The following is a 26923-nucleotide window of genomic DNA, read 5'->3' on the forward strand; positions in this document are numbered from 1 at the left end:
AGGTGCAACCTAGCAAGTTCTAACGGATATGTGGAATTCACAGTGATTTGTAGCTGGAAAACGCACCACCAATTTTCTTATCTTTAATTGCTGTTGGCAGCCAGTGTGTGAACTTGCGCCTATACCAAACGGTGATCGTGTCTATTGTTTAAATGTTGCATCACAATCATTTACCACCAGATGGCGCACCAATACAAAGGGAACCCCCTCTTTGTCAGGAAAAAGGCTCAAGGTTTCACCATCCTGTTCTTTGGGGGGAACTAGAAACGCTGTGCTACACTGAGAGATCTCAAAGAGGGATGATAGTCTACAATGTATCATCATGTAACCATTCAAAGACACCATACAAAGCCTACAAGTGAAGCTACACTGCAAAAACTGCTTATCTAACAAAATCTAACCAAGTGTTATTAATCTTATATCAAGATAAAAAACTAGTTGGTATTGTTTTCAGTATAAAGAGACTTACCTAGCGCTTTCTTGTGAAATCATTTGACTTCATTTTTAAAAAAATTGACTTATTTTAAGACATCTCATCTTGAAAACAAGCAAATTTGTCTGCCAGTGCGTTAAGCAAATTTGTCCTAAAAACAAGCAAATTTGTCTGCCAGTGCGTTAAGCAAATTTGTCTTGATAAGACTCCTTAAAATAAGTTGTAAGTCTTCTTAAATTAAGTCAAAATGATCTTTTGAGAGGGCGCTAGGTTAGTCTTTTCATACTAAAAACAATACCAAATAGATTTTTTAATCTTAATATATAGATCAATTACACTTGGTTAGAATTCATTTTTTGCAGTGTATATAGGGCATATTCCTCCAGACTCCGCATTCTCTTTGAATGATTTTCCATACAATTTCTATAGGCTAAACAGAAACTACAAAATGGTATGAGGTGTGGGTGAGAAATTGTGTTTCTTAGAAGGACATTATAAATTATGTAAATATTTATCTTTTGAACGTGAATATCATCCTTTAATTTTACAACCAGCAGTCTAGCACCTCTAGAAATATCTATGCATCTGACACATCAGCATTTTGAATGAGTAACTAGATGTTTGTTTAATAATTAATACGTGGACCCATTATGCTGTCATTAATTTTTAACAAAAGTGAAATATAATGGCCTGTGGGGCTATCAAAATAGTAAGAGAGAGAGGAAATTAATGGTGAGTGCATGTCAGCACACACCTTTGGTATGCGAGAATGAAATTCTATTTTATCCTGTCAGTTTTCACATGACTTCCATCACCCATTGTTTTACCAAATTCACACAGATGTTGTTTTGATATAACATGGAGATTGGCTCCTGAGCTCAACTTGCATAATTGAAAATGTGTCGTGTTTTGCACCTCTTGATTTCAATGCACACCAGATCACAATGATTCTTCAAGTATGCTTTCAGTAGGCTTAGATGCATGAATTCTCTTCATCATATTCTGTCTCTTTTTGAGGTCGTCGCATCATCTAAGGCCACTTAAATTGTCAGTCAGTGATATGCAGGTTGTCATGGGCAGAGGAGAATGGTGCATGCGGACCTCTGGCTGGGCGCTGCTTACATGTGAAGGTGATGACAGCTTCTCATTAAGACCCTACAGGCCACGACGGGGAGCTGTCATGAAACCAGAGGAATTGCCAGGCCAAAGACACCGGACCTAATTAACAAAAGCCTCCTGAAACCACACAGTTGGACCCAACTTTATAAAGACTTCTCAAGAATGTGGAAATACTTATGCCAGGAATGGATTATTGTAGGGTAGTCTAAGAATGCATAGCCTACCCTAAAGAACATTTCATTTTCGTATGAAAGTTAAGCTTTACCCATTGCATTTAATAATGCAACTCTGTCTAAATAAACGCTTGTGTGTCTGAAGTGCTCCTCTTCAGAAACTGATCGTAAATAAAAGATAAGAGTGCCATGCCGCGTGCAGGCTATTACAACTACTTATTCACGGTAGGACAGATGGATGAATGGGGGATGGGCGACAATGCTCGTGGGTATAGAAGCTGGGGTGCACGGCGCGCGCCTCATTGCTATTCGCTGCATCCATGCACGCAGCACCCTGGAAGCACGTAGCACACGTTGCACTCAATGCAGTTGCCTCCACGATAAGCATTTTCAATTTAGCATTTGATGCTTTATGTCTTTGTCATTTATGTCACATTTAACGTGTGGATATGGTCTACTACATGAGGTAGGCTAGGCATTCAACTGTTCACATACATCTGAAAGCCAGTGTGCTAGCAAGCAATGTAAAATTGAGATTTCAGCAAAGCATGGGGCTTAAAGGTAGCCTACCCCAGGTGCAAAATAGATGCGCCTTGCCAAGCCAATTCTCACTGAAAACAAACTGCACAGCTCCTGAGGAGACTAGCTTGGGGCAATATGGCCAATTTGTGTCATTTTGCATCATGTCATATTTGTAGGTCAGAGATGATCATCACTAAACTATGAGCCCATATATGACCCATATATGACCCCTGACATTTTGAAAAACAACCTTGAAACTCAACATGAGAATGAACCAGATTCAAATTTGCTGCCTGTGCACATCCAACCCCATAGCTACCCCTATAACATTTTTAGCCAATGTGAACGTAGGCCTAAGCCTACTCAAAGGAAGTCCAGAGTGATTCTTTCTGACAACCAAAAAACCTCAAAAACAATAGGGCTACAAACGGTGGCCTTGATGATCTCCTCTGACGGAATAAATACTTTGATATTGACGTCAAATCCCCGGCATGCCCAAGCATGGTCAGCTTTTTTTCCGCGTGTAATCGGGTTTTCCTTCGGCTAGTTCCGTGTATGTTACACAATCCCCGCCCCACTTGATTCCTGTGTTGTTTGGGGACAGTAGGAAGATGGCGGCTGCTCCGCTATACTGTGTCTGCCGGCAGCCCTATGATGTGAGCCGGTTTATGATCGAATGTGATATCTGTAAGGACTGGTTTCACGGCAGGTATGTATATAATTGTTTCCTTTAGGTAGAGGAAGAGGTTGGTGTGTCTACATTTCGTTGGAGTTGCGCAGTTTCGGAAAAATCTGGCTATGTCATGCGGTCGAACAGCAATCTTGGGGGTCTCTTCACGCGTCTTTATTGTCACAGTTACCCCTCTAGGAACTGTTATGGTAACACAACCAGGAATGGATTTCTAACGTCATATGTTTTCATTTTGATGGGCTAAGTGGTGTACTGTTGTAATGTCCTCGTCCTGTGGTTTCACGAGTCTTTACTTTATGGAATTTAATCGTCGCACGTAACATCAACGCTTGGCAAGTTAACGTAGCTAACGTTACCGAGTGGCAAGTCGATAGTTGCTGGACTGTGTCAAGTTTTTGTTCATATCAGCTTGTTGGGGGAATGAGACGTCACCGAGGAGATTGACGGTTTTTGTTCCTGTAGGTTGTCGATTCGTGTACTGTTTTGGAATGATCACTACCGTCGATGACATCAAGACGCAAACATTATCTGTCTGTATTTAGATCTACATAGAAACTTAACGTTAGCCAGTAGGCTGTAAAGGTTGACAGCAAGCTAGCTAGCTTTCTCGTTCGTGAACCGACTGGAAACTCGTCCTCAAATGCGGGTTTCCTGTCTCAGGCAACTGAAAACGACTCTTCTATTGATATGATTGTTTATGTAGTTATAATGTCGGTACGAACTACCACGAAATGTTCAAATATCATATTGGTTGGGTAGGGTACTGCGATTTTACGGGGTTCAGGCAACCCCAGCACACCGAAATCAGTCCATACAATGTTAGCAAGTTAGCTATCTTGCTAATTTAAGTCGGATAAGTTTGTCAAAACCGATTAGGACAGCAAGGTTATGCACAGAATGTGTCGGTCGCTTTGACGGCTTGTTCTCAAATCAATTATGTTTACAAGTGATCACGGGAAGACACTGATGATGTGAAATATTCCATGTTTCTTGTTGGTTTAAGTCGGGGGATTTAAATGCCTGCCTTGAACAAAAGTAGACACATTGCAAACCCATCTAGTGGACAAGAGAGGAATTGCAATTTAAAGAGACATTTTCCTACAGCGCGTCGCCTGTGTAGGCTACTGCAGTGACTGTAGTACCACCGATCAATCATTCATGCCATGTTTATATAGCTAGCATTAGAATATGTTTGTTTTCACGTTAATGCGGGACATAGTAATCTGTTAGCAAGCTTTGAAGACTCCCTATTTTGTGTAGAGGTGTTGGTTGTGAGAATCTGGTCAAGTCACTTCTCTATTTGACAGTCCAAATCACAGTGAATACTATGTTACACCATGCCAGAATATACAGATTGTCTTTCTTGCACTGTGCTGTAAGGCCTTGTGTAACCACACATTGCTGTCAAAACCTGGGCATGTCATGAAGAGGAACAAATACAAAGCTATTCCCATTTATGACTAATAAGCAGATGCACATGACCAGCTGGGCTTTGAACCAAATGGGCTTTTCGCCCTACCATTTCCAAGCTCTGTAACCAGGTCGTAGGGTACACGTTTGATAATTGATGGCCTACAAACACACAGCTCAGCGAAGAAGAGGAGATTTTATTCACCATTGTACTGACAGTAGACCATGTGCTTTTCCTCTGGTGAAAATCAAAAGCATAACAGATGCCGCCGACTCTAGATGGTCTTCAAACAACGCAGTCAGAGTGGTTGTATTTTTTTTCACCCCAATCTTGCCTAGTGACTGCGGGATTGGACGACAGCAACCCCAGGCATGATTGGATGTTGTTTCGCTGCCTAGCTAGAGCGCTCATGCCTCTCATTTTTATCGAGGCCCCTTGTTGTGTGTGCAAGACTAGTGCCACCAAATGGGATTATGCCGCCTACCCTACCATGGCGCTGTATGATAATCAGCAGGAAACCATGGGCCGGTACGGGGGAGGCTTCAATGGGATTATCAGCCTCTTCATAATGGTTATACACAGTCTGTTCCCTGCCACGATCTAACACTTGCACTAGGCCTATGCAAACATGCAAGGATGGGATCAGATCGGTGGCGGATAAGGGGAGGTTAGCAGTTGGCAATCGCATAATGGGGTCCTCAAATGGTAGAACGTCTTTGTTTGTTTTTTTGTTTAGTTTTTTTTTTTTTTTTTGCTCTCTGTTGAGATTGATTTAGTTTTTACAGATATGATGTTGCAATCTGTGAAAATTGCTCCTCTGGGCTAAAATTGCAGTCGAGCAGTTGTGATTGACTCACTGTATGACCCAAATAGCCCACTTAAGGTCATTTCTGAAGTCATGGTATGGCGTTGGCTAATTTCTTCCGTCATGACTCGAGAGAGTCGCCTACTGCTATGGCTGCTAGAATGTCCTATGTCTGGCACTGCCGGGCCTGAGTTTGAGGAGGGGTGGGGGAAGCTGAATGAGTCGAGATGCGTTGGACAGGGGGGAAGATTGATGGCATTGCTGCTGAGCCAAGTTCAATGCCCCATCCGTCAGCGTCCCACGGGCAGGAAAACACACAAGACAGATGAATGTGTCTTCCTCTTCAGCTTAATAGGGTTGGCCCAATTGGGTTACGCATTCCACTTACTCTTCCTATTTTCTGCCACTGTGCTCTTGTGCAATTTCGGGAGTTTTTTTTTTTTCATGAAGACATTTTTTGTTGTATTTGTGAAACCAAAAACATCAGGTTGTGCATGGTCTTTAATCAATGCTGGACGGGGGGTGATAAATCATGTTATTTATTGTTTGATTAGGGTTGAAAAGTTAAGTCATAATATTGATTTGGTACTTGACCTGTCTTTCAGGACCAGTGCATTGGGATATATTAGGTATTCTTTTTAGCAGTGTGCTGAAAAAAGCAATATATCGATCCAGGTTAGTGTTATATTTAGTATCAGAATCAGAATGTTTTTTGTGTTTTTCTTAAATTTCATAGATATCCCACTGCACTATGCCACAAAGGACAACTTTTGTGTTCAGTGTTCCCCCAGTAAGAACTACTAGGCTATGTGATGGGATATAAAAATGATATTGAACCTTGAGGCCTTAGTGTCAGGCCTACATCTGTTATGGTGCCACTAGTGTTTGTCTATGGATAAATAGCCTCTGGTGCTTTAGGCTGAACTTCCTGTGTGTAATGTGGCCTATACAATCTCACTGGAGCTTGAGGACAAGTCTGGTTTACTTCCTTCCCTTGGACTCAAATGTCTTTCTTGTTTAACCCCTTTCTGACGGCTAGCTAAGAGTTTTGAACTCGGTTTGCACTCCTAGTTTAGGCAGGACCCGGTAATTAATGTGGTGACAGGGTTTGGAGCCCCCCCCCCTTCAAAACTAGAGTTGCCAAACCAGGTGCTCACAGCCTGAACCAACGACCAAACATCGCAGCTCTTGTCGCAGCCAGGGGCCACACACACACACACACATACACACACACACACACACACACCCCAGTCACCACCCCTTAATTTATTTGAAAAGTGCCAGCTCCGTAATGAAGGCGTATCGGATCCCTGTGTGGGGGGTTATTTAACCCCTCGCCCAAATGGCTCTGCCCGCCCATTGCTATTGTGTTCCTCTGAGCATCTTTTGAAACAATGAGGCCGTCGCAGCGGGGCTGACTAATGTGTCACCCCGCGGCCAGAAGGAACCAGGGCCAAGGTGTCGCGCCGCTACGAAGACAGACAGGCAGAGTTTTGTAAGCCTTGACGCAAAAGTCGGTGCTGTCCTGTGCACTCTGGCGTAGGTTGTAATCAGCTGCTTGTTCTCAGATTAGTACTGAAAATGTTAGCCACAAAATATTCAGTGAGCGTCTAAAGTCGATAATACAAAATGAGTCACGAGACATTTCTTGTTTTTGTTGGTGCCGAATATCAGTGGAGAGATTCTTTGCTTGTTATCTCCAAATTGTGGAAGAGTACGAAAGATTATGGGAGAGAGTTAAAAGTTGTGTTGCTGTCGTTGCCATCTGTTATTACCTTGGCCCAGGGGTGGTGCTGATGGAGGACGGAAAACGTGTCTAACTGGGCTAATTAGAAGAGTATGGGTCAGTCTCAACTCAGCGGTGAATACCACAAGCTTTGTCCCGGTCATCGTTGAGGAAAAAAAAGAAAAAAAAAGTGAATGCTTCGCCGCTCTGTCAGTTCAGTGTGACGCACAGGGAGGACAGCATGACTCCGACCGAGAGGCAATGCTGCTCTCAGCCGGAACACTAGCTCTCTGTCTTCCCCCCTCTTTCTCTCCTTCCTTCTCCTCGGATTTGTGGGCCTGTTAGGTAGTTAATCAGTGACACAGGTGACACATTCGCTGACTCAGAGAGCTGCTCCTGTGGCACAGTGCCCTGTTTTCCCGAGCTGTTACACAAGGGCTGAAAGGGCGCGGTGGTTGGGGGTGGAGAAGGGGGTGAGACCGGCCAACTGCCTCCCTTACCTCAGCGCACTCGCGCACGTCACCCCCGGCATGACATAATTGCCCTTGTGACTGAAGTTTTTCTTTCTATCTCACTCCCTCCCTCTCTCTCGAATGTGCTTTCTTTCTTTTTTTCTTTCTCTCGCTCTCTCTCTCTCTTTCTCTTTTCTCTCTGTGGCTGTGAGTGTCTTCCTGAGTAGCTAGGCCCTTGTGGCAACAGCGAGAGATGAGAGCGGAGAGTGTTTGTGCTATTGTTTCCACCGCCTGGGCAGGAAGTGAGTGAGCGATGCAGGGGCACTGACACTGTGAGGTGGCCATTGTGTGGGACGGCTGGGCCTTGTATCTTCCTCCCGCAGGCCATGGCATTATGCAGCCTCCACTGCCCAGTCATTCAGCCTCCCACAGACATTCTCTGTCCTCAAGATTAACCAGCTCAAGGATCCAGACTTCAGAAGTGGATGTTTTGCTATGAAATAAGAGGATTAATAGAACATATATAACTATATGTAATATTATGGCTTGTAGAAATGGTAGCTAGGGCAGTCCCCAGTGTTTCACTGATATATAGGCTAGCTCAGGGGTGGGCAAACTTTTTGGCTCAAGGGCCACATTGGGTTTTGAAAACTGGCCGGCGGGCCGCACAACAACCCCCCTACCCCCCCCCCCCCCCCCCGCCCCCCCAAAACACACACACATAAAAAAATACATTTATTATGGCCTAGGGGTGTCATGATTCTCCAAATCCTCGATTCGATGTAATTTTCGATTTTAAAGTCACGATTCGATTCGATTTTCGATTTTTACTATTAATGCATTCCTTATATGTTATTTACTCTTTTTGGCCTTTTCCTTTTCTTTTTCAGGGGGCTTTTATTTTGAAACCGCTTTGAAACCGTTCCAACCGCGAGGTTGTAATGTAAACAGAACTAACATTAGGCTAAAACAAGACGTGAACATAGTAAAATGAAACAACACAGAATGTTAATTTGATTGTTTCAGCACACTCCGAAGAGACCCAAGGTTAGTGTTCATGGAATATGTACTTATAAATGTGCATTTTAAGCCTTAAAGTAACTTTGGACTGTAATTAGACCATCTTTTCACTTGCTAAGTTGAGTAGGCTAAGTTAGGTTTAATTGACGTGAATGAACGAATACTTCCACACCGGTGATTTCAAAGTAGCAAGAGGGGCTTTGATTTCGGTAGGTTGATGTGTAGGCCTATATTTTAACTGGCTGCAGCCTAAAATTAGAGGAGTGTTGATGCTGCAGTTCAGCACGTGCATGTGTGTTTGTGCGTCTTGGCATACATGCTGGACGTGACATTGGGGGTGTGGCTGCATCGTCGATTCTACTTTTAAGTTCGAAGTTCGAGATTGAGATGTAATTTCGATCGATTTCGAAATAAAATCGAAATCGTGACACCTTTATTATGGCCTATAATTTAGTATGAAAAGTATTTGTTTTAAAATATGAATTGCTTAAAAATGCTGCTAATTTTATGCTGTTTAACAAATGTATACATTTTGCACTGTCGCTTTAATTCACGTTTATTTGATCTCCTGCCTGCTCCGCTATGGCTATCGCTGTACGGGGCCCTCTCACAGTTTTTAAATGGTCAGTAGTGGGAACTACTGTTGCCTTCAAAGTTTCTTATAAGAAGGAGATATCAATTATCAACAATGACAAGCCAGCTGGAACCTGCGGCTCTCTCTCCCTCTTGTGAGTGCAGACACGTTCCCAATTAAATGGATCGCATATAATGTTCACGTTAGATCTGCTGCAAAGGAGATAACTAAGAGTTAAAGGAACCGTATGTAAGATTGTGGCCAAAACTGGTACTGCAATCACTTTCAAATTACCGTAGAGGGGTGTATCCCCTCCCCCTCCCCCCTGACTGGCAGAGCTAGCAACCTGGATGCCGAAACACTACTGACTTTGTGATTAGTAGATAGTTGGAGGGTGGCGCATCAGGCCAAAACACAATATGACAACATCAACATCAGTTGAGGGCTGCAACTTCACTTTTTAAATAACAATATCCTGGCCGGACTACTGTTGTCAGTGATATAAGTATTTGAAATGAACATGATTTCTTAATGTCTAGTGACATATCAGGGCCATTTTATGATTAATTGAAATACATTTCTTACATACGGTTCCTTTAACTTAGTTTAACATGATGTTATCTCTATTTAACATGATGTTTTGACATTGACATAATGTTCTCTAAGGAGAGTGAAAAGCAGTTTAAAGCTAACCAACGTCGTCTCTATCTATCGCAGGAAAAAAATAGCGAGCAGTGTGATAACCAAATGAAATGCTAGGCGGGCCGGATGAAAGTGCTTGGCGGGCCGAATCCGGCCCGCGGGCCGCAGTTTGCCCACCCCTGGGCTAGCTCCACAAGAAGAACAGTCATATTGAAATGTTGTTCTTTGTATAGTGAGGAAGTTATGTTGTATGTGTCCGATATAGTCTACCATGTTTTCAGTATGGATGGATTTTGCTGACCATTTCATACTGAGTGCTTTGTAAACATTGGCACACCACATGCTTTAACCTACAGCATGCAGGTGTGTTCTTTACTGTTGAGGAAGATAAAAGCTAATTGGGAGAGTCCCATAGGTGGAGATCCTGTGTCCCACGCCACCCACCAGAGGCAAAAAGAGGCTAACGGCTTCTGGGTGTGCTAATGGGGCTGCTTTGTTTTGGTTTACAGTTTCCTGCAATAAGAGGCAGATGAAAGCAGATAACAGTTAGAGGAATTCTCTGGCCCTCCCTCCCCACCAGCAGCTGAGGGAGGGGGGACAGGACTGGGGCTACTTGCTAATTCTGACCGCACCCCCCTTATGTCCTTAAAAAACACTATGTCAACAGTTTACACAGCCTCTTCTGCCTCTGCAGAGGAAGGGGTGAAAAGCTTTGATGTCTGGGCTTTTTTAAGCAGTAGCTCTGCATCTAACACTGATGTTTAAGGATGGAAGCTACTCCAAATGATGTATGGTTTAAAGCACAGGTGGGTTTTTTTATTGCTCCTGTTTTAAGTGTAGTGACAGCAAAAAAGTCAGTGGTCTTCTGACAAATGTTGAGTTGAATGTTTTGGTGCTTTGAGGGCGTGTCATTCCCTAAACAATGCAGAAGGTAGACTTTATCTTTTATTTATTTATTATTATTATTATTATTTAATTTTTTAAGTAGGCCTATCAGCAGTACCTTGCTTTGATAGAACATCAATGAGTAACCCTGTTCATTTCTCAAATTTTTGTTTATGGCAGGTTAATCCAGTGTTACTCCGGTTCTACCGGTATGACCTCCGGGTCATTCCAAGTGAAAACAGCCAAAATCGGGGTATCATGTACATGGTAAAAGCATGCTGAAAAGCGGTGAAAATATGCCTTATGTTACCAAACAAAGGAATCTGAAGTTTCAGGTCAATATCTCAAACGGTTTGCCCGTGCCGTCCATTTGAAATTCGTGTGCCACGGCTCTAATTGACACATTGGAATTTCACATTTCATCCTTTGCCATTTTTGGAAGCCCATAACGTCTGTTCTAATATTGGTAGAAGGCTGGAAACTGGTGTGGTAGTTCATTGTAGCCTGTACTACACAATTCTGGAGGCAGAATCAACAATCCTTACTGTTTAGGTGAGAGGTTGGTCACCAAAGTCCTAAAAAATGTTGATTTTTCACTTTTTGGGTGGCCGTAGCACCACGATTAATGATCATATTTATTCTAAGCAGGATTATTTGTTATATTTGGGAACTTTGCTTTTGACAAAATTAATTTGAGGGTTATGGTACCACTGGTGGGGGTTTTATGGGGGTCCAAAAACCCTCTCCGGCAAATGTGACTTTTTTGGAACCCCATATTTGGACCCCCAAATAACCATGTGGGCACTTGATGATCCTAATGGGATTTATACCAGATAAAGATACATATTTGTTCTTTCTTTTAATTAAATAAAAATTTTGACTATGAAGCTCCATAATATGAATTTTATTCTTCATAATGCACCATTTTGGACATTGTTTCCAGAAGTCTGGAATGTAGATCAGGGAGAATTTAGTGATGATAAAGCATGAAAATAGTGGAAATAACTTAGTATTATGCTCAGTGATGGCAAACAATTAAATACTGAGACTGTCACAGATTAACCCCTTATCCCCCATGAAAGAGACCCGCCATCAAACTTTCAAACTAAATAACAAGAATGTTACATAGTGTAAGAACACTACAAATAAAAGGGAGTTTTTCCTGGCCCCTGTCACTCCAAATAAAATTAAATTGAAAATTAAATGGAATAGTGTCTTTAAGTATTATCCAAGAAATTGTGGAAGCAGTGGCATCATTTTGTCATGGTCATTTTGGTCAAGTTCGTATTGGCGAGCACTGCGTCCATAGATGTCTGGCACACTGACACAACAAACGATATGTTGGAATGGCACCCAACAGGGGATCTGTCTTTGGTCCGATGGCCATGTGAGGATGTTGTTGAAACACTTCATGAATTTCACAAAAATGTCACCATGTTCATCTGAACGTTCAACAATGTTTCCAATGAACCAGTCAACATAGATACAGGCAATGTATTTTCCTGGCTGGAAAATTGAGTTTTGTGAGGGTATGTTATATTTGACCGGAAACTTTTTCGAGTCAACATCACCAGACAGCTCTGCCAGGTGACCTGAGGTCATCCAACCAAGTGAACACCTGTGATTGACTGGTATTAGGTCAGATGCACAGCACTGAAGTTGTGTTGACTTGTTTTTGCATGTGTGGGAGGGTTATGTGTATGTTTATCTGTTCACTGAAGTGGTAAACAAATACAGATAAAAAGATCTGTGAATGGACTCTCCCCACCCACAATAGGTTACCGGTCTCTAGACTGTCTCATGGGGGCGAAAAATTGCCTTAAAGGTGTATCGTCACACCGGTGTGACTGGAATGTTGGAAAATGAACGTTCTAAAGAATATCTAGGATCATTGAATTCAACATAGAATTTGAGAACTTTGAGTTGTTGCGGAACGGAATCTTACGTTAGAATGTTCAAAAACCCACACCTTTTAAGGGTTAACAGGCCAAACAAAAGTAGATCAAGATAACCACCCCATCTACTCTATCTTCAGGCAAGCACAGGCTAGATAATGAGTTGGCTAATAATATACTGCTGTTGTACAGGTTTTACAACAGGTTTGTTTTGTAATAGGTATGCCACTGAGATAATGTTTTGATGCACCCAATCTTGTGAAACTGCACATAGCTTCACATAGCAGGCCAAACCATGTGCCAAAACATTATGCCTATAGCCTAGCATGTTCCACAGGGTGGATTGTTTGACTCTGTTCATGGGAACATTTTCTACATACCAGACGGTCAATAAAAGTCAACAGAGGTGATTTTCAGTGTACACTGGGTATAGAAATGCAAAAGAAACATACTAATTCCTCTCATTATGTTAGTAACAGGGCTCTGGTCGTCAGCTGAAGAATGCCTCTGTTGATAGAGCCCTTGTGGTTTTGGGCTGCTTTTTTTGAGTGGTTGAGGTTTCAGTGATGCTTTGTGTAGAAGAAAAAGAAGAAAAAAAACCCACTGCTGTAAAGTGGCTGTATGTCTGCAAGAAGCTTCTTGATGGATGTCTTGAGTTTTGCTCAACAATATGGGCCTAAGTGTTCAGCTTCAGTTTCAACATCAACAGTTTTCAGAGTAGGCCTAGGCTATTTCTCCTAAAGGGTGATAAAAGTGTCATCTGTTCTTGATGGTTTTGCTCAGTTATGATTTCACTTAAAGATCTCACTTCACTTGCACCTTAAATGCTTTCACCTCACAATGTTATTCAGGGAGAGGTACATCAGATAGATGACATGGGCAGGTTGTCAGAAGACTACCAGTAGGCTATAACAGTCTGCTTTGATGCATCAGGGAGAAATTTAGCCAATACTGGATCTCTTCTATTGCAGTTTTTTGCCAGACATTCCTTCATATATTTCGGGTAGCCTAACAGCTAGAGCTCAAAGCCCTTTAGAATCCTGGCAGTATGACAAGCAGTGAGTCCAATAACAAGACGCACATGTGGTAACAGTAATCACATGATCAGGAAATGAACGGGGGGCGGGCTCAACAAAATACAAGATGAAAGAGTACCTATGTTGAAGGGGGTCCAACACAAGACACTTCTGCCTGTGACTGTTAGTATTTTGGTATCTAAATGGACTGATCTCTGATGAGCTGCATCTTTCACTCTTTCAGCTGTGTCCAAGTGGAGGAGCACCATGCGGCCGATATTGACGTCTATCACTGTCCCAACTGCGATGTCCAGCACGGACCCTCCTTGAGTAAGTGGCTCTTGGTCTGACCACAGACAGACAGTGGGGGGGATAAATTGCCCTCTGGGGAACTGATCATTTTCTGTCCTGACGCAGTGCGGCTCTGACCTCCCCCAAAGTGCTGGGGTCAGACAGCAACAGGCTAATTGAGTGGTAGAGTAATCCTATCATTGAGTCTGTGCACAGAGTCTGTGGTTATAGCAAGCAAGGAAGAGTAGTGCCTACTGTGTGTGTGTGTGTGTGTGTGTATGTGTGCGCGTGTGCATGCATGCGTGTTTGTTTGTGTGTGTGTGCGCTTTTGGGTGTTTTGCGTGCGTGCGCGTTTGTGCGCGTGTGCGCGCGCGTGTGTGTGTGTGTGCGTGCGTGTTTGTGTATGTGTGTATGCACGTGGGGAGAGGGGGTCAGGTGGTTGGCAGTAAGTCAGTTTTGCTTCTCAATGTCGTATGCGTGCTTGAAGGAGGTGCTGGTGGTTGTAAAGTGTATGTTTCAAGAGAAACAACTAAAACAAAATGTCATTTTAAGTAGTGACACATTATGCCCTAACTTAACCTAACCTAACCTGTTGCAGTGAAAAAGCGCAATAACTGGCATCGCCATGACTACACCGAGCCAGGTGACGGCACCAGGCCGGTGCAGGCGGGGACGTCAGTGTTTGTGCGGGAGCTGCAGGAGAGGAGCTTTCCCAGGTAGGGGCCTGAAACCTGTGTTTGTTTCCTTGTTTGTTTACTCAAGTGATTTCGCAGCAGTTCCCCACATCTGCTGGAGGAACCAAAAGTTACCGCAGTGAAATTGATTAGTTTATCAATAACAGGAGAAGCAGTGTTGAAACGGTGCTTGCATTCTGTTTGCAAGATTTAACTTTAACTTTTTTAAGAACTCATCAGAGTCCTTGTAAATGTGGAGTAAAATGAACCATCAACTAAAGCCAGTGGCCTTACTGAGGACTTATCACTGACTGCTCTTTTTGTGTTTGTGTGTTTCAGTGCGGATGAGATTGTCTTGAAAATGCAAGGGCACCATGTGACCCCAAAGTATTTGGAGAAGCACGGGTTCAACCACCCCATCATGTTGCCCGAGTTTGAGGGACTGGGTCTCAAGCTGCCCCCTCCTTCCTTCTCCGTGAAAGACGTGGAGGAGTGTGTGGGTGAGGAACCGCCATCCATATGTTGAAGCTGTGTGTGTGTGTGGGCGTATTTGTCTTTGTTTGCTTGATCTGTATTTTAATTTCCCCCAATACTTCATGGATGAATTAATGAATGTTTTTTATAGATCCTTCGATGCTGAATGTTAAGCACATAATCTGTCGCGCGCAAGAGTTACAGCAAATACAAGATATCTCATAAGCAATATAGCTTGAATTTCTGGATCACAAAGTGCAAAATGAAACCAGAAAGACAAAGACCAATACCAGCAGGCTACAATTGATGCTTAAGTGGAAGGTTTACGTATTGGTCACCCAAGATTAATCAAAAGTTGATTGATTGTAATCTAATATTATAGTTGTCTGGCTTTCAAGGTCTGAAGGTTCAAGGTATTTCCTCGTCCTGTCGAGGGCCTGGTACATTCTGGCTCTTGTTACAGGCCTTTTGTGAGCGGCGAGCATCTCGAGTTCAACGCCACCGCAGCGGCTGTGTTTTATCTCTTAAGCTCCAATTACACGCCACCCCTTCTGCTCCATTGAGCAATAAGCGCCTCTTGTTTTAAAAAGGAGCAGGTGTTGTGACTGGGGTGTAGGCCCCCGTGGCCAGATCGCATTACATTCTTACAGTTTTGGATACAATGGGTGGAGGGCTCGATCCTTTCTTCCTCCCTCTCTCTCTCTCTCTCTCCCCCCCTCTCTCTGTGTCTGTCTGTCTTTCTCCCCCCCCCCTCACTCTGTGTCTGTCTGTCTTTCTCTCCCCCCCTCATTCTGTGTCTGTCTGTCTTTCTCTCCCCCCCCCCCCTCATTCTGTGTCTGTCTGTCTGTCTCCCCCCCCCCCAGCTCTGTGTCAGCAGAGGCGTCCGGTCCGTGTGAACTCCAGAGGCCCTTCCATCCCCCATTGTTGGTTTAGTATCCTGTCACCTGTGCTAGCCAAGACGGCAAAAAGAAAAAAAAAGAAGCCTAATTCGACCCCTCTGGTCGTGTTCTTAGATAGATAAGACTGGGATTGAGGTGGTGGCCTCCCAAGCCCATCTGTAGGGGAGGGAGAGGATCGTCCGTCTCACTGGTGTAGAGGTATTCCACGATGGCTTTCTCTCCCTCCTCCCATTCCCTCGTCGGAGATGCTTGATTAGTTAGACATCCAGGGACTGCAGCGCTCCGAAACGCTTTCCACTGGCTCTGCTCCAGCTGTTCCCTGTCATCAGACGCTGGCCAGCTGGGCTCGTGTGTGTGTGTGTGTGCGTGTGTAGGCGTGTGTGTGTGTGTGTGTGTGTGTGTGTGTGTGTGTGTGTGTGTGTGTGTGTGTAGGCGTGTGTGTGTGTGTGTGTGTGTGTGTGTGTGTGTGTGTGTGTGTGTGTGTGTGTAGGCAGGCGTGTGTGTGTGTGTGGGGGGTTGGCGGCAGAAGAAGCAGTGGGGGGCAGGGTGATCACACAAATGCCAGCTGTCCTCTCCCTGCTTATTGGTAGCCCTGTTTCCAGTGCTCGCTCGCCTGCTTACTTGCTTACTCGGCCCTTTGGGGGGCGGCAGGTTTGATTTGCTGCCCTACAGCTGTGCGTGTCGGTCAGTCAGGCCTTATCTCTCCAGCCTCCAGGGCCCACACTCTCCCACCTCTCCACCTCTGCCTCTCCTCCACCCCGGCGGCTCAGTCGAGCAACCCCCACAGAGTGAGAAATTCCCTGAGGGAAGTAGCACAGCGGTGTGGAAATAACGGCTAGCTCCAAGCCCGGCAATTAAGCAATCCCATTTACAGTCTAGTTAGGGAAATAGTCCCAATTGCACCGTAAAGATTTCAAGATTTTTAATATAAGCTACAAAGATTTGGTGTAGCTTATATTGTGAGTTCATAATGTTTAGTTAAAACGGACTAGTGACACCTGGGTTAAAATGACCTACAGCTTCTGTGGTTGAAGATGCTGTAAAGTCATATTGTATTAGAAAACTTGATGCTTTTAGACGAGCATCGCAAAAATAGATGCTCTGAGAGAATAAAAACTACTCCCAGGGGGTCAGGGATCTCTTGACGCAGTAATCATAAACTTGTATGGAACACAAAATGAACAGCTGTTTCAACTGATCCAGAAACTTTCAAATAATTGGCATATTGGCCTGCCAAGTCTTTTACATGTACAGTGGAAATGTCTCATGGGATTTATTAAGAAATGTTAACCTCACTTACAACAGCTGAAGCATAGTAAGTAAAATCAGCACTTTTGATTTTGCAGGGGGTGACAAAGTCATTGATGTCATTGACGTTGCCAGACAAGCAGACAGCAAAATGAAACTCAAAGAGTTCGTCAAGTATTACTACCAGCCTCAGCGACCAAAAGTGTTGAACGTCATCAGCTTGGAATTCTCAGACACCAAGTAAGTCGTCTTACTGCCTAACAACAATGAACTACCAAATTAACTAATGTACTATCCAGAGCTGGAAGAGAGTACAATGTGGATGTGGGATACTGATTGCTTCTCCATCCTCTCAGGATGTCTGACTTGGTGGTGGTACCGGATGTCGCTCAGAAGATGTCCTGGGTGGAGAACTACTGGCCGGATGATTCCTTCTTCCCCAAGCCCTTTGTGCAGAAGTATTGCCTGATGGGGGTGAAAGACAGCTACACTGACTTTCACATAGACTTTGGGGGCACGTCGGTGTGGTACCACGTCCTTTGGGTAGGAGCTTGAGAGGCCCTTTTTAGATATATGACTGCTAGCTCCTTCTTTAACTGCAATCTTATACAAGCCCTCAGACATATTTATGTTGAGATGGTAATATAAAACAGTCTGTTGATGCACGCATGCCACTGTGTGTTTAGATTCGGCATGCATGTAAAGATATGAATCTGTTCCCCAGGCTGCAAGGCAGTAACAACTCTGTACAATGTAGGTAATATTACTCGTCAGCATCAAGTCCTCTGACTAACTGGTGTATTTTGTCCCTATTGTTTCCACAGGGAGAGAAGATATTCTACTTGATCGAGCCGACCAAGGCAAACCTTGCACTTTACGAGGCATGGAGCTCCTCTGTCAATCAGAGCGAAGTATTTTTCGGGGAGAAGGTGGAGAAGTGCTACAAGTGCGTGGTGCGGCAAGGAACCACTATTCTCATTCCCACAGGTGAGAGATTTACCACTTCTAGCCCCGGCACCAGTTCCTCGATAATGGGGGCCTCTCAGTATTTGTGGTTGGTGTCCTTGCTTGACCCATGCAATGGAAAATAGTTTCTTGGAGAGAGTGAAAGAAAGATTCAAAATCATCAAAGCAGACCACGAGTCAAAAATAATATCAACATTTTCACAGGGAGCTTGCCAGGAAAATTTGGCTCACTGCTTGGAGGGGGTGATGACCCTGCTCGTTGCCAGGGGAATGAGAAGCACGGAGTCTCTGCCAGGCACCAGTGTAAACACAACAGACCCAATTGACTGTGTCATAGACGTGGCTCTATCCAGTGAAAATCACTCCAGCTCGGCCCAGGAGCTTTTTAGTAAAAGAAAAACCAGGAGTGCTGTAAACAGTAGATAAGGTACTGTGGTGAGGGATATCGTGTTGCAGGAGCCGACCTTATCACAGAGAGGGAGGCACAGGTTTGTGTTTGGAGTGAAAGTGAAGAGCGACAAACCACTCAGGCATAGATCCCTCTCCCGGCCTCTGGCAACTGGTGTCATTAGAGCATCTGGCTTCTCTCACTCTTGCTCATAACGCTTCATCTAAGCTCCCTTATCCACAGCCCCTCCGTTAACGCCAAACGCCTCTAATCTGATGTGCGTCGAACAGGACAGGGAGCGAGATATTGATCAGATGGGTTGCGTCATTGTGGGGAGAACGTGTGCTCTGTCTGCAATGCCGCCGGTGAGGGTTGTTGTTGTTGTGCTAACTGTTGCTCTCTGCTGCCCCCTGCAGGATGGATCCATGCCGTTCTCACCTCTCAGGATTCTATGGCTTTCGGAGGAAACTTTCTTCACAACTTAAACATAGGCATGCAGCTCAGGTAGGCTTTCTGCAGACCTTAACCTGAGAATGAATGAATGCCTGGAAGGTCACATAACTATAAAACAAACTAAAATTCAGTTGCCTACTGAACGATGCTATGACCTAGCACCAGGTTAGTTAATAACCTCAATGTGATTTTTACGCATCTTGCAGGTGCTATGAAATGGAGCGACGTCTGAAGACCCCTGACCTCTTTAAGTTTCCCTACTTTGAGGCAATCTGTTGGTATGTGGCCAAGAATCTCCTGGAGACATTGAGAGGTAAGAAAGACCTAAACACACCCTTCTTTATACATATTTTTAAATGACTGTCTTAGCGGTCATCATAAGACTACATGATCATCATGATCAGATTCATTGATACACAATCCATCAAGATTGGATTTGCTGCATAGTTCAAACATATCTGCCAGGCCAACAACTTTAAACACTAACAATCACACTCAAAATAAATTTCTGCTTAAGCATTGTGTGATTTTTTTTGTTGTTTTTTTAACGTTCAAATATTCCTCCTCAGAATTGCGAGAGGATAACTGTCCGCCCCAAGCCTACCTTGTGGAAGGGGTGAAAGCTTTAATCAGTGCACTGAAAACATGGCTTAAAAGAGAGGTATGACCAACACAGCTCTTCTAAATACAATACGTCAGCAACTGTAACGTCCGGTCAATATCACATCACTTCACAGTCCAGGTGTGGTATGTGGATAGTAGTGTATTGTATTCCAGTGCAGGAGATGGAGCACAAATGCAAACCCATTACAGGCTTCTCACTGTTCAATGCGTATGCTCTCTCCCCAGGTGACCGAGCCCACCAGTGAGGTTCCCGACCATATCAGACCACACCATCTGGTCAAGGAGCTCACCAAGGAAATCCGCTACCTGGAGGTAAGTCAACCTTTGGAGATAAGGCCGGTGGAGGAATTTGAGCGTAGACACACCTGGAGTCATTGAATGCGAGTGTGTGTGTTGTGAGGACTAAGTAGGAACTTCGTATTGTGCCTGTGATTGAAATGGACTAAAACCAACCAAGCCACCACAATGGACTTTTTTTTTGGAACTAGTAGGTTTTCCCACCATTTGCCAGCACTGGCATTTAATCAAAATGTAAGAATGAAAAAAAGTCCGCTACAATGCTTAATTTATTGCGACGTTTCGGGCACTAGCCCTTCATCAGACATCATCAGCTAGTGTCCGAAACGTCGCAATAAATTAACCCTTAGAACCCTAAGCTGTTTTTAGGGCATTTTTACTACCTTTATTCATAAGGATTTATTCTGGTCATTGTGAGTGCCACACACACATATTATATATTGTTTTTTTAAGCAGAGTCTAGGCTATCCAGATCTGCCATCATTTCATGTATTAGTAATAGCATTGATTTTATTTTGATTTTTAAAGAATTAAAATATAAAAAGCGTATTATAAAAATTCTTATATTTTGACCTGTATCTCAGCATAGCAAGCTCATAGCTCTACATGCATTTCATGTGTGTGTAGGGCAGACTGTCCTGAATCGGGCAATATGTTGGAGGGATACTCTGGGGCTGAGCAATTTACAGAAATATGTGGTGTGTGATTTATGGAAATAAATGCCATTTTTTATTTAGTGATGAAAAATGACCTTTCTGCGCTCCATATCTATGACACGAACTGATCTGACCTGACTTGACCCAAGTTTGCGTGTTAGCATGTGTGCCATAATGATTCTCAACTTTTCACTGCATTGCCATGAACAAAGTAAAGGCAAAAAAGGTGTTTCTTTGTTCAACAAATTGGGATACAATGTGAGACTTGCTAGAATCTCAAAACCGGATTATGAACATGCTTTGGCGTAGAGAAACACACGATAGCGTTGGATTATAAACATGCTTTGCCACAAAAACAGACAAAAACGTGGGGTAAGTCCAGCCATATAAAGTTATTATTTTGCTGTCACTTCACTTAACCCAGAAGGATGTACTTGGTATCAAATGATAGCTCTGTGTCTCCTCTTTCATCTGACATGCGTGGCATATCTATCCGATCACGGGTCCGCGAGTAATTCAAACGAGAGTAATGGGTGTGCAGCATTGGTTTGTGTACATGACGTTAATATTTTGCAGTCACTTCGTCTGTTTTTATAAGCCAGAAGGATCGATATACATGGTACCAATGGATAGCCCTGTGTCTCCTCTTTCATCTGATATGCTTGCCATATCTATGCGATCACGGGTTCGCGAGTAATTCAAACGAGAGTAATGGGTGCGCAGGTGAACGCAGAGAAGTATAAACTGTAAATATGATGCTATGCAACGTGGTTTCGTTGGAAAGCCCCACTTCTTCTCTGTCATGCTATAAAGGTTTCATCTCGCTGCGATAAACAGCCGCGGAGCAATGTAACAGAGAAGAAAGGGTGTGTTTTTTGGCACACTTTGCGTCAATCGGGTTCTAAGGGTTAAGCATTCATTAGGAGCTGGTGTAGCGGACTTTTTTCATTCTTACATTTTTGACCTTTTTGTCCAGCACCCAACTTAAGACTTTGGATGTGCATTTAATCAAAATGTCTCATGAACCTTGTTACCTTTTTAGGAGGACCAAGGCAGTGGTGGTGGACACAAGCCAATGAAAACTCAGGGAAATGGGGGTTGTCCCCTGACTCGCTCCACGCTCGAGCGTGGGTGCCACGCCAGGCGGGCGGCTCGGAGGTTGCGGGAGCAGCAGCATCAGCAGCAACATCACACCCCGAAGCTGTCCTCCAACCTGGATGTCCTGGAGCGGCACACACGCGAGGTCCTGAAGAGGCTGGAGGTCGGCCCACTGGAGGAGGTGAGCGCAGCAAGGCATTGTGGGAGGGCAGACTAGAGCTGTGAGGGGGCGGGGGGGGGAGTGGTGGTATGGGAAGGATAAGGGATGGAAGTAATATTTGAAACATCCTTTCACATAGATCACGGTTTCTCGAGTTCATAGAGTACTGTAGGTACGGGGGGAAAAAAACCCAAAACAATCGGTTCTACCTAGCTCGAGTGGCTGCAGCCAACAGCTAGAGCTGCCACACTCTGGGGGGCATGAACATGGCATGACCCCAATATGTTATACTCCCAAATGGATGTCAGATTGTGGAACGTGTTACTTTTGTCCCCCATCACTGTACGTGTGTGTGGGAGTTTGGGCATCTTTGGGGTAGCTAATTTCTCAAAATGTACATCACAAAATTAAAAGGGTACTGTTTGTGATCCACATGCCTTGGATTCAGTTTGGAAGTTAGTTGGATGAAGCGCATGCCTTGATGAGTAAAGATCAGAGTGCAGGGACTGTAAGATGATGGTTGCCAGCTGGTTGCATGGTTTTACTGGCAATCAATGAGAAATGTTTGTTTCATTTGATCCCACTGAAATCTCTTCACTCCATGTCTTGTAGGATCCAGATTTTAGCACAAGAGTGCATGGAAAGTTCAACAAGGTCTCCATGGCTTCTGCGGTTACGATCGAGAAGGGCCTGGACAATAATCTGCACCTGGTGATGTGCAATGGCAGAATTGTCAGGTGAGAAACCTCTGGCATGTACTACTGAAAGGTAGCAATAATTCAACATCGATGAGGCATCAGCAACATAACATGGAGACAACATGCCTCATGGACACGGCTAAAAGTCATGTCATCTATAGGTCCAAAGGGATTTATAGATAATATTTGGCATCAATCTCCCTAGAGACCTATTTTTGTCAGATGACCTGCCCTGAAATCTAAAAGCTGAATCAAAATGCAGCAATTACCCTGAATTTAAAAGCTTTAATTTGACAGTGTCAAAGTGCAATCTTATGAGGTCAATACATTTTAGAAACTATGCTAGATAGTCATGCTCATGTTCACACACATCTTGCTACTGCCTCTACTACTGCTTTTCTAGAGCAGTCGTTGCCAAACAGGGCAGTTGGTACTTGGTACTTTGATCGACAGAAAAATACACTGTGTCTGTTATTCAACAGAGACCAGCGGCCTCGAGGTTTAATGAAGACTTCGGTAAAGACTGAGAATGGAAATATGTTGGCATACCAACTTAAGCAGGTCAAGACAGAAAGGATCGATTCGGATGAAGAGCAACATTGCTCCAGAGGTAAAGGTCAGTAATCACAAAGGCTGTTAGAAGTCTCTAAACTTAGAAGTAAGTCTCTGATATCGTGACTAGTAGTTCATGTTTGGAACGTTTTCTTGTTTGGAACATCAAATTCTTGTGGTTTACTTAGCCAAGTCATGAATCCTTGAACACCATGAGCACTATCCTAATCAGCGCTGTCTTTTCCTACAGATTCTCACACAAATACTCAGCCAGAACTCAGGGGAGAAACGTCTGGTGTTTCGGATACCGAATCGGAGGACAGTGGAAGCACAGAGGTACTGACTGACTTCTCATTTCATTCCTCCCTTGTGATGAGTAAGATTTAGTTGATTTGAAATAATAACGTTGTTGACATTGTTTCCTACTTTGTCACTTAAAGAGGAGGGATTCCTCTTCGGAGGATGATTCAGGGAGTTCGGAGGATGAAAAGGACGACGTGAAAGGCTCGATGGAGGACTCAGGAAGCGTGATGGGGCACCAGGCTAACACAAAACACAATCATAAACACAGGCCACTCAAAAGGTAAAGCAGCAAGTTCCTGATATAGTGATATGACCTGAGGTTACAAATACAGGGCCGTTCACACCTGGAACAATAACTATAACATAACGATAACTATGACAATAAAACTGTCCGCCCTGACCAACGATAATAACAAGTCTCTCCTTATGGTGATGAATGTGATGTCTAAAATGTGATGGATTCTGATTGGCTGTCAGCTTTTCATCATTCTCAAAATTGCACTAAAAGTGATCTGCAACAATATCATTCTTCATGTGTATATCGTTATAGTTAATGTGTGAATGTTGTCATTCATGTTAGATAGATCAATAATTTTTTGCAGTTATCATTCTTGGTGTGACCGGACCTTAATAGTGTAGTAGTGCTTTTTCGATGTCAGAACTAGGACCATTGCTAGGCAATGTTTCTGGTCTGTCCAAGCCAAGTACACCTTTACATGTATGTAGTTTGCCCTCTACATTTGTGATGTCCAAAGGCTATGTTCAATATATGGTTCAAATAATTACAGAATTGGGTAGGCTTGGAGATAATTAAAGGCATCTATGTGTTTCTGCATTTGCAGAGAACGTCCTACCTCACCAAGCACAGAAGAAGCCATTCAGGGCATGCTGTCCATGGCTGGGTTGCTCTGCCCACAGCGGCCGGACGAGGATGGCAACTCGCAGGAGCCATGGTGGTCCCGGACGGTTCACCTCTCCCCGGAACACCGAGACAGGCAGCCGCCGTCCGGCCCGGACAGCAAGGTCTTCATGGACAGCCAGGGCAACAGTAGCAGCGAGGCCTGGGACCATCACGAGATCCCGCCCAGCCCTTTACGCCAAGAAGACAGCCCGAGGGGGGACTTCCAGTACCGGGAGAGCTCCATGTCCCCTCCCCTGCACCCTTCCAAGAGACATGCTTCCAACCCCCCTCCCATCAGCAATCAGGCTACTAAAGGTACTAGACTGGTTTGCGTCAGCTCCTCTTTTTTGCTGTTGTTTTATACCAGTGTGTCACCTTTTTGGCAAGACTTGCATGTTGGCCTAGCAGTCCCCTCCTAGCTCAGCAAGTAAAGCATGCTGCTGCCAAACATAAAAGGCAAAGTTATGGAGACCAATGATGAAATTGTGCAGCTTACACTTTGGAAATTCTAATTTAGGCAATCGCCGTCATTGCTTGCTGGTTCAAATGTTAATTTTGGCTGTTTGGCTAATTTTCAGGCAAACGTCCGAAGAAAGGAATGGCTACAGCCAAGCAGAGACTGGGGAAGATCTTAAAGCTCAACAGACACAATCGTCTCTTTGTGTAGTAGGAAGATTCAGAGATGTCGACGGAGAAGAGCGCTGCTGTCTTTTTTGGGCTTGTAGCGATCTGCTCCTCTTTGGATTAGACACGTAGAACTTAACACATACAAAGGCCACGAAAGCTACATCTGGAGCATGTGCACCCTCAACACGCCACATACACACACACACACACACGCTCACTGTGCATGCTAATGAGACAGGGTATGTTTGATGGAAGCAAGCACACTGCTGCACCTGTTTGACATCCAGAAGGTGGAGCAAATTTAAAAAAAAGAAAAGATAAAAAAAGAGAAAAGATAAAGAAGAGGATATGTTCTCGACACTGCAGGGACTGTGGGAAATTTACAATTGTTGTGATCTTTTTTTTTCTTTTTAAATTCATGAGCTCTCCAACAATTTTTGCCGAGATGTTGCCAAGAATAAAGGAGCCTCCTTCCACATTGGCATCACATAAGTCGAATCGTCACACCAGTTACAACCAGCCTGTATTGCATTTTTTGCATCGTTTTTTTCTCTCGTCTCCATGGTATTGGAGCCTCCACTGTTTCCCTACCTCCATGACACCCTGTAGCGCCGAGGTGGACGTGCCTCGTGCTTTTTGAGGCCAAGGACAATCAAGGACAAACTCCGCACGGAGGACAGGCTGTGTGGCCTGTTGAGGTTTAACACTGGGGTGGGGGATCACCTAGTTGTAGGGTTGGTCTCTCGCTTTCTCTTTCTATCTGTTCATCTATCTATCTATCTATCTATCTATCTATCCACTTCTATCTTCTACCTATACATCTGTCTTTAACCTAGATAGCTGTCTGCCTGTCTGTCTTTCTTTACATGGGGTCCTTCTAGACCTTGAGAAGGGAAAGGTGCTATGGTGATAAACTGGAAATTCCTTAATGGTGCTGAAGTTTGTGTGTCCTGCGTGTGTCCTTTTCCCCTGCCCCTATCTCAGTCACACCAGCAATAATGATGACCTGATGTTGAGTGGAGTGAACTTAGGTCCTAGAGGGCATTCTCATGCATTAGTCTTCCTCTGATCGCCACTAATCACCTCTCGCAATGGATGTACAAGTCATTTGTACACATGTATTTTTTATCATCACAGCCACAGTCTTTGTCGGAATGCTCTAATGTTTTGCATCTGTGAAATTGTTGTTTTTTTTGTTTTGTTTTTTTTAAACAAAAAGTATCAAAGCCATATGTTAAATGTTTTGTGAAGCAAAAATGCAGCTCAAGTCACGCCAACACAGAACCATAGATAAGTGCTTTGCTGCCTCCTGTTGGTCAGAGGAAGACCTGCTGAGATTGCCATCTTTAGTATTCGTAGGGTAGGAGTTTGCTTGGTTTTAAAGGCATTAGATGATGTACAGGGATGGATGAATGACAGAGTATCCTACTTAATTTATTTGCTTCTTTTTGGTATCTGACTTGATCAGTTTCTTTTGATGGCTTTTCAACTGTGTATTTATTATTAAGTCCTGAATGCATCCTATATCCTCACCTCCACACTGTACAAAGTATTTTTTTGTAAATGTTGATATTATTAAACAGTTTACTTTAGCTCAACCTCGCACCACACTAAGTAAGTTTCCTTGACATTTTAAATGCCTGGCTTGATGAGGCATTGGGTATTGATTGATTGGGCAAAACTGCAACCAAACTTAATTAGGACACAGTTGCCTGATTTGCGTGCTAAAAATTCCATTTGTATTTTCTCATTTTTATACCATGATACCATGGATGTGTTACGGAGTGGTAAATAACTCATCTTTAATTGATTTTCATTTGTTTTTAAAAAAAAAAGAAAGTCTGTCACTATTTCTAAATTCATGCAGTGTCCGAGATGTTTGCTCCACCCTATCTTTCTATTTTGCTAATTTCTGAATTTAAGAAAATTCCAAATTTATGAGATGGTATGGTGCCTAACTGCTAAGTGGGGTCTGCAGTTTGTCTCAGGGAACGAATCACAGAGCTGACATCTGATTTCATCACCAGCAATGTCCGTCTGTGTTACTATGGTTTCAGCTATCATGACGACGCTATTTACGTACCATATCTTTATGATTATGATCCTGAGCCTTGGCCAAGCTCTTGGAGTACTACCTAATGACCATTTTATTACTTTAAGTGATTTAAAAATACTTTGATGGCTCACATGAACTCAATATTGTAATTTTAAATATAGCAGGTTAACCTAGGAGACCCATGGTTGTACTTT

General features: G+C 43.7%; 1 protein-coding gene across 2 annotated transcripts; it reads left to right on the top strand.

Moving 5' to 3' along the window:
* Nucleotides 1-2858: 2858 nt before the first annotated feature.
* kdm7aa (lysine (K)-specific demethylase 7Aa) lies at nucleotides 2859-26271 on the top strand. Of its 2 annotated transcripts, none has more exons than XM_076297076.1 (18): nucleotides 2859-2956; nucleotides 13609-13694; nucleotides 14254-14371; nucleotides 14669-14829; nucleotides 17049-17190; nucleotides 17307-17493; nucleotides 17775-17937; nucleotides 18721-18808; nucleotides 18964-19070; nucleotides 19327-19418; nucleotides 19607-19693; nucleotides 21377-21613; nucleotides 22205-22329; nucleotides 22773-22906; nucleotides 23093-23178; nucleotides 23283-23425; nucleotides 23988-24361; nucleotides 24625-26271. In XM_076297076.1, exons 1-18 carry the CDS (start codon nucleotides 2859-2861, stop codon nucleotides 24711-24713), a joined length of 2517 nt encoding a protein of 838 aa, XP_076153191.1. In that variant the 3' UTR covers nucleotides 24714-26271. The 2 variants fall into 2 exon arrangements, with proteins under 2 accessions (XP_076153191.1, XP_076153192.1); XM_076297077.1 differs by having other exon boundaries at nucleotides 22773-22900.
* The last annotated feature ends 652 nt before the right edge of the window (nucleotides 26272-26923 follow it).

This window comes from Alosa pseudoharengus, unplaced genomic scaffold (assembly GCF_046254945.1).
Source record: "Alosa pseudoharengus isolate Yale_2024_CS ecotype anadromous, Long Island Sound unplaced genomic scaffold, YU_APseudo_1.1 YU_APseudo_1.1_scf_20, whole genome shotgun sequence".
Classification (NCBI taxonomy): domain Eukaryota; kingdom Metazoa; phylum Chordata; class Actinopteri; order Clupeiformes; family Clupeidae; genus Alosa; species Alosa pseudoharengus.